General features: G+C 41.6%; 1 protein-coding gene across 7 annotated transcripts in view; it reads right to left on the bottom strand.

Moving 5' to 3' along the window:
• Nucleotides 1-14,177: 14,177 nt before the first annotated feature.
• The window catches only part of ACER3 (alkaline ceramidase 3), a 156,052-nt gene continuing 153,245 nt past the window's right edge, over nt 14,178-16,984 (bottom strand). For all 7 annotated transcript variants that reach the window (XM_055549151.1, XM_055549154.1, XM_055549157.1 and 4 more), the window contains 2 exons: nt 16,628-16,673; nt 14,178-16,142 (listed from right to left, as the gene is read on the bottom strand). In XM_055549151.1, the coding sequence (XP_055405126.1) occupies nt 16,089-16,142; nt 16,628-16,673 (100 nt within the window). In that variant the 3' untranslated portion in view covers nt 14,178-16,088. The remainder of the gene's footprint in view (nt 16,143-16,627; nt 16,674-16,984) is intronic.

The raw sequence follows: 16,984 nt of genomic DNA, 5'->3' as shown, positions 1-16,984 counted from the left end.
GTTTTGCCAGATCTGGATCCCTGGTCATGGGAATCTGGCCCGACCCCTATATAAAAAATTAAGAGGGAAAGAGGAAGAGCCACTTGACTGGGATGAGACCTGCAAGGTTGCCTTTAATGCCCTGAAAGAGTCTATCACATTGACTTAAACCCAGCTTTAGGCCTCCCGAACCTGGAAAAGCCTTTCGGGCTGTATGTCTCTGAAAGGTAGGAACTACTCTTGGGATGTTAGGGCAAATGATGGGAGCTGTATTTACAACCAGTGGCTCACCTCTCAAAACAACTAGACAAGGTGGCTAGAGGGTGGCCCACTTGCCTCCAGGCAGTAGCAGCCACAGCTCTCATGGTTAAAGAGGCATCTAAGCTGACCCTGGGTCAGCCCACCACTGTGTATATGCCTCAGCAGGTGCAAGCAGTCTTAGGAACTAAAGGGGATAGACGGATGACAGGGGGAAGGATCCCTTAATACCAAGCCCTCCTCCTTGACACTACAGAAATAAAATTAAGGTTCTGTCAGACTTTAAATTCAGCCACCTTAATGCCAGATCCCCACGCTTCCCCCTTGATTACCAATGCATGCAAATCATAGACAATTTATACTCTTCTCACCCTGAGCTGAGACACCTTTATCTGACCCAGAGGAAGAATGGTACACAGATGGCAGCAGTTTTGTAGAAAAAAGAGAGAAGAAGACAGGATATGTTGTAGTGATCCTAGAAGAAACTAGAGAAAATGGGTCTCTTCCCCCAGGCACCTCAGCTCAGAAAGCTTAACTTTTTGCCCTGACAAGAGCTTTGGAATTAGGGGAAGGAAAAAGGATTAATGTGTATACAGACTCTAAGTATGCTTTCTTCATCTTGCATGCCCATGCAACAATTTGGAAGGAAAGAGGGATGCTCACTACTCAAAACTCTATTAATAAACACAAAGAGCTCATTCTCAGGCTCCAGGAGGTGGTCAAACTTCCTGCTAAATTATGTCATCCACTGCAAGGGTCCCCAAAAGGGACAAGAAAAGGAGGCCCAGGTAAACAGGAAAGCTGATCAGGAGGCAAAATGAGCCACTAGGGAAGCTACCCATCACTGCTATCTGCCCCTTTTCCCCAAGGAAACCCTGACTCCAAATTATACCCAAGAGGAACATTCCCAATATCCCGAGCGGGGCTAGGAGCTTTGGTCACATGGGTGGTTCCAGACTGATCAGGCCCAAATAACACTCCTTGACTCTCAGGTTTGGAAAATTACTAACTCCCTACATAAAAGTACCCATTTTGGAAGAGATAATCTGGAAACCTTGCTCAAGCCCATTCTCTACCACCCCCAGTTGGCTAAGGTTGTTTGGTATGTCACACAGAATTGTGATACCTGCCTAAGAAATAATCCAAAAACCAGACCCTTGGACCCTCTCTAATTAAACTTGTCCAACATCGGGAATCATATCCAGGGGAGGACTGGCAGGTGGATTTTACATCCATGCCAAAGACCCAAGGGTTCTCTTACTTGCTAGTCTTTGTCAACACATGCACAGGATGGATTGAAGTATTCCCTACTAGGACACAGAGAGCTACCGAAGTCTATAAAGCTCTGCTGAAGGAGATAGTGCCTAGGTTTGGGCTGCCTCAGTCACTTCAGAGAAACAGTGGGCCCTCATTTATAGCCATGATATCCCAGAACCTGGCCACAGGCTTCAGTTCAGTACAGTTCAGTCGCTCAGCCGTGTCCAACTCTTTGCAACTCCATGAATCACAGCACGCCAGGCCTCCCTGTCCATCACCAACTCCCGGAGTTCACTCAGACTCAAGTCCATCAAGTCAGTGATGCCATCCAGCCATCTCATCCTCTGTCGTCCCCTTCTCCTCCTGCCCCCAATCCCTCTCAGCATCAGAGTCTTTTCCAATGAGTCAGCTCTTCGCATGAGGTGGCCAAAGTACTGGAGTTTCAGCTTCAGCATCATTCCCTCCAAAGAAATCCCAGGGCTGATCTCCTTCAGGATGGACTGGTTGGATCTCCTTGCAGTCCAAGGGACTCTCAAGAGTCTTCTCCAACACCACAGTTCAAAAGCATCAATTCTTCAGCGCTCAGCCTTCTTCATAGTCCAACTCTCACATCCATACATGACCACAGGAAAAACCATAGCCTTGACTAGACGGACCTTTGTTGGCAAAGAAATGTCTCTGCTTTTGAATATGCTATCTAGGTTGGTCATAACTTTCCTTCCAAGGAGTAAGCGTCTTTTAATTTCATGGCTGCAGTCATCATCTGCAGTGATTTTGGAGCCCCCCAAAATAAAGTCTGACACTGTTTCCCCATCTATTTCCCATGAAGTGATGGGACCGGATGACATGATCTTCGTTTTCTGAATGTTGAGCTTTAGGCCAACTTTTTCACTCTCCACTTTCACTTTAAGAGGCTTTTTAGTTCCTCTTCACTTTCTGCCATAAGGGTGGTGTCATCTGTATATCGGAGGTTAATGATATTTCTCCCAGCAATCCTGATTCCAGCTTGTGTTTCTTCCAGTCCAGCGTTTCTCATGATGTACTCTGCATATAAGTTAAATAAGCAGGGTGACAATATACAGCCTCGACATACTCCTTTTCCTATTTGGAACCAGTCTGTTGTTCCATGTCCGGTTCTAACTGTTGCTTCCTGACCTGCATACACATTTCTCAAGAGGCAGATCAGGTGGTCTGGTATTCCCATCTCTTTCAGAATTTCCCACAGTTTCTTGTGATCCACACAGTCAAAGGCTTTGGCATAGTCAATAAAGCAGAAATAGATGTTTTTCTGGAATTCTCTTGCTTTTTTCACGATCCAGCGGATGTTGGCAACTTGATCTCTGGTTCCTCTGCCTTTTCTAAATCCAGCTTGAACATCAGGAGGTTCTCGGTTCACATATTGCTGAAGCCTGGCTTGGAGAATTTTGAGCATTACTTTACTAGCATGTGAGATGAGTGCAATTGTGTGGTAGTTTGAGCATGCTTTGGCATTGCCTTTGGGATTGGAATGAAAACTGACCTTTTCCAGTCCTGTGGCCACTGCTGAGTTTTCCAAATTTGCTGGCATATTGAGGGCAGCATTTTCACAGCATCATCTTTCAGGATTTGAAATAGCTCAACTGGAATTCCATCACCTCCACTAGCTTTGTTCATCGTGATGCTTTCTAAGGCCCACTGGACTTCACATTCCAGGATGTCTGGCTCTAGGTCAGTGATCACACCATCGTGATTATCTGGGTCATGAAGATCTTTTTTGTACAGCTCTTCTGTGTATTCTTGCCACCTCTTCTTAATATCTTCTGCTTCTGTTAGGTCCATACCATTTCTGTCCTTTATCGAGCCCATCTTTGCATGAAATGTTCCCTTGGTATCTCTAATTTTCTTGAAGAGATCTCTAGTCTTTCCCATTCTGTTCTTTTCCTCTATTTCTTTGCATTGATCACTGAAGAAGGCTTTCTTATCTCTTCTTGCTATTCTTTGGAACTCTGCATTCAGATGTTTATATCTTTTCCTTTTCTCCTTTGCTTTTCGCTTCTCTTCTTTTCACAGATATTTGTAAGGCCTCTCCAGACAGCCATTTTGCTTTTTTGCATTTCTTTTCCATGGGGATGGTCTTCATCCCTGTCTCCTGTACAATGTCACGAACCTCATTCCATAGTTCATCAGGCACTCTATCAGATCTAGGCCCTTAAATCTCTTTCTCACTTCCACTGTATAATCATAAGGGATTTGATTTAGGTCATATCTGAATGGTTTAGTGATTTTCCCTACTTTCTTCAATTTAAGTCTGAATTTGGTAATAAGGAGTTCATGGTCTGAGCCACAGTCAGCTCCCGGTCTTGTTTTTGTTGACTGTATAGAGGTTCTCCATCTTTGGCTGCAAAGAACATAATCAATCTGATTTCAGAATCAAATATCGCCTCCACTCATCCTGGTGGCCTCAAGCCTCAGGGAAGGTGGAGAGAGCCAACCAGACTCTTAAAAGGGCTCTGGCCAAACTATGTCAAGAAACACTTAATAAATGGATCCATATGCTATCCATTGCTCTCATGAGGTTACAGGAAGCCCCCAAAAGACCACTATTATTAAGCCCTTATGAAATATGGACGTCCATTCTTAACTTCTGATTTTTTAATGAGGACATCAATGCACTCCTAAAACATATAATTGACCTGGGAAGGTTTCAACAAGAACCCTGATGATATGGAGAACAGATCCTCCCTAGACGACAGGAGGACTTGAAAAATCCCCAAGCAGAGCCAGGGGACCAAGTATTAGTAAAAACTTGGCAAGAGAAAGGGAGTCCAAGCTAGCTGTCTGAGAAATGGACAGGACCATATCAGGTTGTTCTAGTAACCTCAACTGCTGTAAAAGTAAAGGGTCCACAATTCTAGAATAAAACCCTATGGCTTACAGGAGGGGGACATGGGGACTGAGACTCTAAAACCAGAGGACAACTATTCCTGTGAACCTGTTGAAGACCTCAGACTCTTGTTCAGGTGGAGCCCCATCAAATTGCCCTCAGATAAGTAAATCACCCTATGATGTTCCTCCTCTTCTTGATCATGCCTTTCTGCACAGCTATTATTCCCTCCCTTAATGATGCTTATATGCTTGCAAACCACACTGCTTCTTGACTCAACCTAACCACCCCTTGCTGGATCTGCATTAGCGCACAAGTTGGGGATTATGTGCCACCTGTCCCAGGCTATCAGTGGCCCACCCTTCCAGCCCAGCTACATGCTATCACCTAATGCACCACATCAGGTCGTGGTTTGGCCTTTTGGGTAAAAGGGGAAGAAAACTTCATGCCTTGGTATCAGCAACAGATGTATTAATTTACTCCCATGATAACATCTGCAATCCCAGCCAAGCCCTTATTTTCTCTCTTGACTAACAACCCCCAAGTGATCTTCCCTTATCTGTCTCAAAAGTGACTCCAGAACAGGGCTGTCTATGAGAAATCTAGACAACTCATGATGTGGGGTAACCTTCACTGTTAGAACTGATGAAGAAAATTGGGATCTAGAAATTGATCTAGGGTATTACGATTTAGCCCCAAGTCTGGGAACTAGAAGTTCTGGCAGAACTGACATGCTATACCTATCCCTGAGCATGAGGCTCTCCTCGAATGCTGTTAACCAGTTTGGAAAATCCATGTCCTGTTCTGGATGACCAAAAAACCATACCTGATCATCCTAGTTTCTAAATTGGACAAGCAACTCTGACCTCTGTTTTTCCGTTGTAGGAGTCCCCACCCATGAAAACCTAACCCTATGGTGGGAAACTGAACAAAATGCCCTCACTGCTGCTGGTTTTGCAGCAAGTGGGGTGATGATCTCCTCCCAGCTGCTAAAGGACTGCCCCTGTTCCATTATACCATGTTCCACTTTTAAGGCAGATGGATATCCTGTTCCACTTTGGCAAACTCATTTTATTTGTTATCCCTGTCACCTTTTTTACCAGGAACTTGCTCCCTAGGGTATGTCATGCCCCACATAGATCTGGTCTGGAGTAACACCTCCTTGCCTTTACCAGTATCATCCCACCAGAGGATACGTCGTGTGGTAGTACTTACCCCCATTTCTCTGGCATTAGGACTGACTGCTGGTTTGACAGGTGCTGCACCATGGGAACTTCTTTACATAAATTTCAGCAGCTTTTGACAGACATTGCTGTATCCATAGAAAAAACTGCGAGGACCCTCCAATGTCTACAATCCCGGTTAGACTCCCTAGCTGCAGTGGTCCTACAAAATGGTCAGGCCCTAGATTTACTGACTGCAGGGCAGGGGGCAGGGGTGGGACATGCCTTTCCCCATGATGAACGAGGAACTAAGGATGTAATAATATCAAAAAACAGGATGCTGGCCCCAGATAGGTGAGCTACATATGGAAGAAATGATTTCAGTAATAAGCCCAGAAGCTTGCATCTTCCCATACACAGAAAAGCACTAAATTCCTTGGGATATAGGGTTTTCCTTCAGTTCAGTTCAGTCGCTCAGTCGTCTCTGACTCTTTACAACCCCATGCTGTATACCAGGCTTCCCTGTCCATCACCAACTCCTAGAGCTTGCCCAAACTCATGTCCATCGAGTCAGTGATGCCATCCAACCATTTCACCCTCTCTTGTCCCTTTCTCCTCCTGCCTTCAATCTTTCCCAGCATCAGGGTCTTTTCCAAGGAGTCAGTTCTTCACATCAGGTGGGCAAGGTACTAGAGCTTCAGCTTCAGAAACAGTCCTTCCAATGAATATTTTCAGGACTGATTTCCTTTAGGTTTGACTGGTTTGATCTCTTTTCAGTGCAAGGAACTCTCAAGAGTCTTCTTCAACACCATGGTTCAAAGCATCAGTTCTTTGGCACTCAGCTTTCTTTATGGTCCAACTCTCACATCTATACATGACTACTGGAAAAACCATAGCTTTGACTAGATGGACCTTTTGTCAGTAATGTCTTAACTTTTTTTTTTTGTCTTAACTTTTTAATACACTGTCTAGGTTTGTAATAGCTTTTCTCCCAAGGAGCAAGAATCTTTTAATTTTATGGGTGCAGTCACCATCTGCAGTGATTTTGGAGTCCAAGTAAATATAAATATAATATATATATAAATATAAAAATATATATAAAATCTCTCATTGTTTTCATTGTTTACCCGTTTATTTGCCATGAAGTGATGGGACTAGATGCCATATCGTAGTTTTTTGAAGGTTGTTTTAAGCCAGTTTTTTCAGTCTCTTCTTTCACTTTCAAGAGGCTCTTTAGTTCTTCTTTGCTTTCTGCCAAAAGGGTGGTATCATCTGCATATCTGAGGTTACTGATATTTCTCCCTGCAATCTTGACTGCAGCTTGTGCTTCATCCAGTCTGCCATTTCGCATGATGTATTCTGCATAAAAGTTAAATAAGTAGGGTGACAATATACAGCCTTGACGTACTACTTTCCTAATTTGGAACCAGCCCATTGTTCCATGTCCGGTTGCAACTGTTGCTTCTTGACTTGCATACAGATATCTCAAGAGGCAGGTCAGGTGGTCTGGTATTTCCATCTCTTTAAGATTTTTCCACAGTTTGTTGTGATCCATGCAGTCAAAGACTTTGACATAGTCAATGAAGCAGATGTTCTTCTGGAATTCTCTCGCTTTTTCTATGGTCCAACGGATGTTGGCAATTTGATCTCTGGTTCCTCTGCCTTTTCTAAATCTAGGTTGGACATGAGGAGGTTCTCGGTTAATGTCCTGTTGAAGCCTGGCTTGGAGAATTTTGAGCATTACTTTGCTAGCGTGTGAGACGAGTGCAATTCTGCAGTAGTTTGAACATTCTTTGGCATTGCCCTTCTTTGGGATTGGAATGAAAACTGACCTTTTCCAGTCCTGTGACCACTGCTGAGTTTTCCAAATTTGCTGGCATATTGAGTACAGCACTTTCACAGCATCATCTTTCAGGATTTGGAATAGCTCAACTGGAATTCCATCACCTCCACTAGCTTTGTTTGTAGTGATGCTTCCTAAGGCCCACTTGACTTCATACTCCAGGATGTCTGGCTCTAGGGTAGTGACCACACCATCATGGTTATCTGGGTCATTAAGATCTTTTTTGTATAGCTCTTCTGTGTATTCTTGCCACCTTTTCTTTGTATCTTCTGCTTCTGTTTTCCCATACATAGAAAAGCACTAAATTCCTTGAGATACATGGTTTTCTTTAATCAACAATAATATTTCACATTCAGACTACCTGCCCCCTGCTTTGTTGCAAACTTCTATATAACCTGACTCCTTCCCTTGCCTCCTCAGGGCAGTTTCTCTAATCGAGATGCTCTCTCCCAGGCTTGAAGTCCTGAACATTCCCACTTTATAACTCTCTGCTTTCAGGTTGCGACTATATTTCTTAAGTTCACACACACACACAGAGTTTCATAGTGTATAAATGTAAAACTAGAGGTTGAAATTCCCTCTCTGTTAAAAGGACAGTTTCTTAGATTATCGGTCTGTATTTAATGAGACAATATAATTACTGTCACTTTGGTCACATGGTTAAGTAATTTTTCACAGTGACCTATTTAATTAAACATTCAAACCTTTTAACAACTTCTTCAAATCAAATTCTAAATTAAGTCTTCTTGACCTCTGACTCAGATTTCCCAGAGGGCCCCAGGAAACGCTTAAAAGGATTTGTTCTCTTAGCTTGACTTTCCCTAGATTATAATTCTATGGCTATGTATTATTAATATAAGTATTTTGGCAACTGTACAAAATTTCTAGAAATTTGTTAATGTCATAACTATCCATTTGTGTCCTATCATAACTCCACTTGTCTTGAAATGTTCAATGTCACAGAGACAGCCAAATTTCCTTCTCAAATGCATTATAATGAACTTTCATCAGACCTTCAACCACAGCCATTTTAAACCTTTTGTCAGTCGCAGATACTGTTTTACTCTGATGCCTTCCTGAAAACATTGGTAATCAGCTACAGGACTCACTTTCAACAGTACCTTCTCAGAAATCTGTGGAAAAAGACTGTAACAGGTACTCTGGCTTATATAACTTTATATACAGGGCTATACTACTTTAAGATCATACCAGTGTACTGAATAAAGATTTCCAGAACTAATGGAGAAGCTCACAGGTTCATGAAATTGCTAACGGAAATCAAGGAAGACCTGAATTTATCACATGGAACTAAATAGACTGATGAAGAATGATTCCTTCTATGACTTTTGCTTAGAATATTCCTGGTTCTTTAATGTTCTATCTTCTAGATTTAAGGAATCCCTTTTCTCTTGAGCTATCTAGAGTTTAAAGCAATTTAGTAGATTATATCTTTGTAAGCAGAAATAAAACATTTCTCTTTTCTCCCTGACTGAATCCTCAGAAATTTGGAGAAAATGCTTATTGAATACTTATTTTCATGGCAATATAGTTATTTGAATAAATTCAACAAGAATTTGTTCTCCTTGTAACAGGACACAGTTGGAAACATTAATTATATTACCAAGGTTTTGACTGGAATATCATATTTGAGGATGGTGTGCATAAATATGACTAGTTTTAAGGAACTAAGGTTGACTTTAAATAGCCAGTGCTTCTTGGAATTGGCCCAGGACCTGGTTTACAGGAGTCTCAGCTTTACAGGTGAAAAAAGAAAGCCACTTCCTGGCAGGCCGTGGAAGCTTAGGATATCTGAGGTACCTGAAGAAGGAGGTATTCATCCACATGTGCAGGTATGCAAGAGAAGTCTAACAGCAAGTTCTTACCTTGGATTTCTAGTCTGAAGGCTTTCAAAAGTCCCAGCTCGGATTTCTAACGAAAGTTCAAAAGGTCTATGTCTTCAATTACCATTCCTTATGCACTTATATAAATAATCAGGCCAAGTTTGATGAGGCTAGACTCATCTTGCTAACAAAAACAGTCTTACCTTGATTTTCTATGATAGAAATGGGGGGGGGGGGATTATAGAATTAAATCATGTATTTCTGTAATTGCTGACATTCAACACTCCCTGAAAGGAGCTCAGGGTGGAGAACAGAAATGAGGGACCCTGTGCTCTGGAAAAAACTGGCATAACAGGTCTTCAGATAGTTAGATATTTTCAGGAGCCAATTTTATGTGCCCAATTCTTGTATTTCCTCATATCTAGAAAAGCACAAACATCCTTCGTGGTGATATCTGCTTCTTGTGAGTAGCAGAAACCTTGGGGGGGGAGGGGGCTGGGGGGAAGTGCTTGGTTCCAAGTACTATCCCTTCACCAAAATCACACATATACTGACCTTCCCCTCCATCTCTTTGGACTAGTTTCTCCTATGCTGTCTCCTAGGCTGTAATCCTCATTTTGCCCCCAGTAAAACTTAACTCACAATTCTTAAATCCTCTCCTGGGAGTTTCAGTGCCACATCTAAAAGCACACCGTCACAGAACTAGCATATCTCCCACCTATTCTCCCAAGGGCCTATTTATCTTTCCATAAGCATCATTTGTTTTCCCCTAAGTGCCCTTTTCTGCAGTCCCCTTCTCTTATTAAGATGGTAAGTTGCAAATTCTTCAAGACATATTTTACTCTGAACCCCAATTTACATATGTAAAATTTGCCATTTCTCTTGCTAATCAGGCCTTTGTCAGTTTATTTCACAGGCCACCACCAACTGAATCTAAGAGGGCAGAGGAGAGGCTTTCCCTCACTATTGGAGAAACCAAGTCCAGGGGTATGCTCTCATAAACCTCATCAATACTGGCAGCTTCTCCCTATCTAGTAACTACAATTAGACATAAAATAAAAGTTTCCTTATTCTTAAAGGGAATGCAGCTGTTTCAAAAATAGCATTGAAGTTTTCATTCAGATGGGTCTTGACTGTTCACTTCTAGCCCCCTCCACAATGGACTTCTAGCCAGTTTTTAGTCATTACTTCCAAATATTTAGGGGCTTCCCTGGTGGCTCAGAGGTTAAAGCATCTGCCTGCAAGTGGGAGACCTGGGTTCGATCCCTGGGTCGGGAAGATTCCCCTGGAGAAGGAAATGGCAACCCACTCCAGTATTCTTGCCTGGAGAATCCCATGGACGGAGGAGCGTGGTGGGCTACAGTCCACGGGGTCGCAACGAGTCAGACACTACTGAGTGACTTCACTTCACTTCACTTCCAAATATTTACAGCATGATGAATGAGCTGTAATTTTAGACAATGAAAAATAAGACAAAGTGTGGAGCCCTATACCAAGGTGACAGCCGTGGAGCCCTGTACCAAGGTCACGGAATAAAAATCTCTGGAACTGATCAAGCCGCATAGCAACTGTTACCATGGGTGTCCAGATCTAAATCAGCCAGTTCCCTGACTTCATATTCCCCATAGCATCCTAACCAATCACCTAATGCCACCGTTCCAGTAGGAATTCTGTCTTGAGGCTATAAAAATTTGGCCACTAGCATGCAAAAGGGCTCTCTCTTGAGCTGGTCCACTGTTCTAACAGCATCTTGCACTCTAATAAACCTTATTCTCTTTTCATCCTGCCTCATGTCTGGAAATTCTTTTCCAACTCATGCACGTACCACGACACAGTGATCAAACATGGTACTGATATGAAGCAAGCTTCCCTGACAGCTCAGTTGGTAAAGAATCCACATGCAGTGCAGAAGACCCAGGTTCAATTCCTGGGTTGGGAAGATTGCCTGAAGAAGGGATAGGCTACCCACTCCAGTATTCTTGGGCTTAACCTTGTGGCTCAGCTGGTTAAGAATCTGCCTGCAATGCATGAGACCTGGGTTCGATCCCTGGGTTGGGAAGATCCCCTGGAGAAGGGAAAGGTTACCCACTCTAGTATTCTGGCCTGCAGCATTCATGGACTGTATAGTCTATGGGGTTGCAAAGAGTTGGACACAACTGAGTGATTTTCACTTTCACTGATATGAAGCAACTTGAAGACAGAGGTAGATCTGCAAATTGCTACTTAGTTGCAAATTCCATTTAGAAATGGTGCTTTTTGAAACATCAGTTTTACATAAATGCTTATCCAGTAGCACATCATAAACCACAGGGCTAGAATAATTTTTTTTCTCTCATGTAAATGTGGAATTGATAGCTAAAACTGTTAAACTTAGCAACAAATGATTTTTTCAAGAGCAAAATAATACACAACCCATAGAACTCATAAGAAAAACTTAAACTAAATTATTAGCCACCTCTCAAAGCAAAGGCATCACTTTGCTGACAAAGGTCCATATAGTTAAAGCTATGGTTTTTCCAGTAGTCATGTACAGATGTGAAAGCTGGACCACAAAGAAGACTGAGCACTGAAGAACTGATGCTTTCGAACTGTGGTGCAGAAGACTTGAGAGTCCCCTGGACTGTAAAGAGATCAAACCAGTCAATTCTAAAGGAAATCAACTCTAAATATCCATTGGAAGGACTGATGCTGAAGCTCCAATACTTTGGCCACCTCATGCAAAGAGCTGACTCACTGGAAGAGACCCTAATGCTGGGAAAGACTGAGGGTAGGAGAAGGGGGCAACAGAGGATGAGATAGTTGGATGGTATCACCAACTCAAAGGACATGAATCTGAGCAAACTCCAGGAGATTGTGAAGGACAGGGACTGCGTGCTGCAGTCCATAGGGTTACAAAGAGTCAGGCATGGCTTAGCAGCTGAACAACAGTCACCTCTAGGGACCCTGACTAAATTCTGAACGTATTGTCATTAAAACAGCACTTAATTTGTTTTTTTCAGGCATTTAAAGATTTTCATGCACCATATACCTGAAGTTCTTGGTCTCTTGATTTTCTTTGACTCACATCTCTTCCTTTCCTTGGTATATGAAAATCCCTCTCACTCTAAGAAAAGTCCAGTCATGGAAATTCTGTACTGAAATTAAGTCATAATATTTGATCTAATTCTAAACCAAATAGCACTATTTGGGTTTCTCATTTGAGGATTACTCAAAAACAAATGTTTCTCCTGTTCAAATTAATTCATATAGTAGCACAAGGCTAAAAGAGATCATTTCAGGAGTGGCAATGTTTCAGGAAAGCACCACGTTGGGAGGGGTGGGTAGAATGACCAATCAGATGAACATAAGCACCTTTCACCTAGTTTTTCCTTAAAAGGAGTCAAACAGCTTTCAATTTTCTGGAGTTAAAATGGCAGCAGAGGTAGGATATTAAAATGTGCAAGCTAACTGCTTCTTTTGCATCCTCATAAAGAAAATGAAAAGAAATAGAGGAAAACAATAGAATGGGAAAGACTAGAGATCTCTTCAAGAAAATTAGAGATACCAAGGGAACATTTCATGCAAAGATGGGCTCGATAAAGGACAGAAATGGTAGGGACCTAAAAGAAGCAAAAGATATTAAGAAGAGGTGGCAAGAATACACCAAAGAACTATAGAAAAAAGATCTTCATGACCCAGATAATCACGATGGTGTTATCACTCACCTAGAGCCAGACATCCTGGAATGTGAATTCAAGTGGGTCTTAGGAAGCATCACTATGAACAAAGCTAGTGGAGGTGATGGAATTCCAGTTGAGCTATTTCAAATCCTGAAAGATGATGTTGTCAAAGTGCTGCACTCAATACGCCAGAAAATTTGGAAAACTCAGCAGTGGCCACAGGACTGGAAAAGGTCAGTTTTCATTCCAATCCCAAAAGAAGGCAATGCCAAAGAATGCTCAAACTACCGCACAATTGCACTCATCGCACACGCTAGTAAAGTAATGCTCAAAATTCTCCAAGCCAGCCTTCAGCAGTACGTGAACTGTGAACTACACGACATGTAGTCATGTATGGATGTGAGAGTTGGACTACAAAGAAAGCTGAGCATTGAAGAATTGATGCTTTTGAACTGTGGTGTTGGAGAAGACTCTTGACAGTCCCTTGGACTGCAAGGAGATCCAACCAGTCCATCCTAAAGGAGATCAGTCCTGGGTGTTCATTGGAAGGACTGATGTTGAAGCTGAAACTCCAGTACTTGGGCCACCTGATGCAAAGAGCTGACTCATTGGAAAAGACCCTGATGCTGGGAAAGACTGAGGGCAGGAGAAGAAGGAGGATGAGAGGTTGGATGGCATCACAGACTCAATGGACATGGGTTTGGGTAAACTCCAGGAGTTGGTGATGGGCAGGGAGGCCTGGCGTGCTGCAGTTCATGGGGTCACAAAGAGTCAGACACGACTGAGCGACTGAACTGAACTGAAAGGACTAATGTTTTCTAAAATACAATTTGCTGTAGGGCTCATAGATGAGCACCTTTCACATTAAGTGATATATACACAAAACATTCTTCACTCAGAAGAAAACAGGTTTCTTTTGGCACTTCCTAGTTAACAGGAAAGGGAACAGGAAATGAACAGACAATGTTAATAAAGGGAAGAGAAGTAGTAATAACCCTGTAATACTATAACCCAAAGTCCTAGAAGGGATAAAAAAATTAAGCCACATTGAAATAAAGATGATTCAGCAGTATCACAAAGTTCATCAGTGTTTTTGTAATACTGATACTCGATATGGCACAGATACAAAGTTTTGTGTGCGAATACACAGATTGCTAAAAAGGGAGCCAGGTGTGAGACAAAAACTAACTTAGAAAATTAAAGAGCCTGATTTAGTCTCTGCTTTCTGTCCAACCCTTCTAAAACGTCTTCTGCTAAGCTTTCATGCTGTTGTTTTCACAGCAGAAACAAGGGTGTTTGAAAAACTGGCCAGTGTTATAGTCTCCAAGCTGCTGGACAACTTTATTCAACAAGAAATTACACATGGCTGTGGTTGAAACAAAACAAACTGTTCAAAAGGACCTCAGTGTCAGGATATGTTCTCTGTACCCTTAATCTGACCTTAATACTGTAGAACCTTAGTCTCACAGTGCCTTCCTGACACAAACAAGACAATGATATGAAACAAATGACTTATTCAAAAAAATGTCAGATGGCTGACAGCCTAGGTAGGTGCAGGTGAAATGCAGCCAGACCCTAGAATCTAGAGGCAAAAGAAAGAATAGTCCTACAGGCTTGTGTTGGTTCTGTTTAGTTTCCATTTTCCTAAGGCACAACCAAAGTTCTTTCATATTTATACTCTTGTAAGTGTTTTTCTTGCTGGAGGATCATAAAAGCAGGTGGAAGTAACAGCCAATTGGCATGCTAAAGTAAGAAAAACAGGACTTGGACTAAAACTAAGGTCAGCTGGTGAAAAAAAACAACAAAATTTGTATTGGTTTTAAATTAGTACCAAGGTTTCTTACTGAAGAACAGAAAAACAACAGAAGGGTCTTACACCTTTGCATAAGAAAAAAATAACTTTCCTTTGGAAGCTGTAGCTCAGAATTTAATCTGGGGTAATGATAACATGTAATAAAAACAATATGGATTTTATAATAATGTATAAGCACAGAAAAGTTGTAAAAATGCTAATGTACAGAGCTACAAATATGGTGATATATGAGCAAAGGGGTCAAATCAAGTTTTCACTCCAGGCAGGTGTTGTGTTTAGACAAGTGACTCAATTTGTTATACATTCAATTCCAATAGAATTAGCTGCCTTACAATGAGATTTCACTGCCGTATCTTAGCGCTTTAATTTTTGGTAGTTCTGTTACAAGTTCAAGTAAGTTAGAGCTGTTTTCAACCCTTATGTCTATTTCCTTCTAAAAACATGAAGGAACAGGCATTCTAATAAGCTTTATGTAAATAGGATCCTGATCATTTTAGCTCTAGTTAACTCCATGCATTTCCCTGGGCATAACTATTGACTCTCTGAAAACTGGAAAATATTGCATAATTTTAAAGTCAGAGTACAACAACATTTACTGGTAACCTCAAATAAGTTATTCTAGGAGGATGAAATATGGACAGGTCAGTCCACCAATCATGTTTGCCTAGCCATAAGCACAGTCACAACTTAAAGATCTGCAAAGATCAAAGGAAACATGGCAACAACCTTTAACTGGCTGGAGGTGGAACATTCTACAGGTGTCCTGGCAGCCTTCATAAAGGGTAGAAGGTGACTGACTCACCCGCTCCGCTGGGCTGTGACCACACAGAGACACTCCATCGCCCATCCGAAGTCTGGAATGTGACAAGTATAGAACCCAGTGGCAGGTCTGAGCTTGCTTACAACACTCCGACCAGCAGAGGCAGATAATGACAAAAATATAAATCAAGGCTGATGCCGCTAAGTGCTGCCTCATAGCAGGCAACTGGGTATGGGGTTTTGCTAGTCCTTAGCTGACTGTTTTCATTATTTAATCAAATATTAAGAAAAGTTCATATGCAAGCCTTGTCAAAAAAGAGAAAAAGTTAACTTCCTATGATCAGCATAAACTGTTAACCTGTTAAGAGAAGCCCAATACTTCCAGCATTCGGGTATATACATATACATTATGTCTGTTTCTTTTTAAACATCTTAGGGTGAGGGTGAGGAGAGGGAAGACAAATGAGATAAAGACACAAGCTAAACATCCAACAAGTCCCATTCCTCATTCTCTGTGTGGCTGGCAGCATGTCAGAAAGTCACTCCTTTGCTGTGATGGTCGTAATACATCTGAACATGTAGATCTTTATTTCCTTGTTTGTTTGGCTAGGCCTAGGGTATGTGCTATTTTATTTTCTTGGTGTAACAATTCATCACTGCTTCCTGAGAGGCTCAAACAGGATCACTGGCCAGATTCCGAAGAAAAACTGTTTGGAAACAAGTTAGGACAAAATGAAAGAAGATAAAATTGCTCCATGTTATCCCTGAAAAAGAAGTCGTAGGCTATGACTACAGTGGTTGGTTAGTGGTTGTCCTGGTATTAATAATCAGAGCACAGCATATTCCTTCCAGGTCTGCACCATATCTCAGAAACAATTTTTATTTATTTAAATATATTAAGCATTTACTTTGTCAAGCATGGAGCTGGGCATTTAAATTCTCTCAGATGCTTAAAACAGCTCTTCAACTTAGCTATTAACAGCTCCATTTTATTGCTGAAGAAACTAAGGCTTGAAGAAAGGAGACTTGCCCAGGGTCATAAAGCAGTTAAGTCAAAGACAGAAGATTCAAGAGCATCTGGTTCCAAAGCCTGTACTCTTTCCACCCCATCCCCTTCTTCTACCTCCATCCCATCCTCCCATTACCTCCTCCTCCAACACACACATACAAACAACTCCCTAGGAAGACTTACCTTCACCTTTGGCCTGTATCTCAAATAAAGTGTTCTTGTATATAAACTGAAAGAAAAGGGGAGAGGGAAGAGCTTTTCAGACAATTTTTTTCTTTTAAATTAAAGTATAGTTGACTTACAGTGTTGTATTAGCTTCAGGTGCACAGCAAAGTGATTATATATATATATACACACACACACATATATATGTCTTCTTTTTCAGATTATTTTCCATTAAAGGTTATTACAAGATATTGAATATAGTTCCCTGTGCTATATAGTAGATCCTTGCTGTTTATTTTATATATAGTAGTGTGTATCTGTTAATCCCAAAGCCCTAATTTATCCCTCCTTCCCCAACCCCTTTTCCCTTTGGCA

This window comes from Bubalus kerabau, chromosome 15 (genome assembly GCF_029407905.1).
Source record: "Bubalus kerabau isolate K-KA32 ecotype Philippines breed swamp buffalo chromosome 15, PCC_UOA_SB_1v2, whole genome shotgun sequence".
Taxonomy (NCBI): Eukaryota; Metazoa; Chordata; class Mammalia; order Artiodactyla; family Bovidae; genus Bubalus; species Bubalus kerabau.
This window is presented reverse-complemented; position numbering and strand designations above follow the sequence as displayed.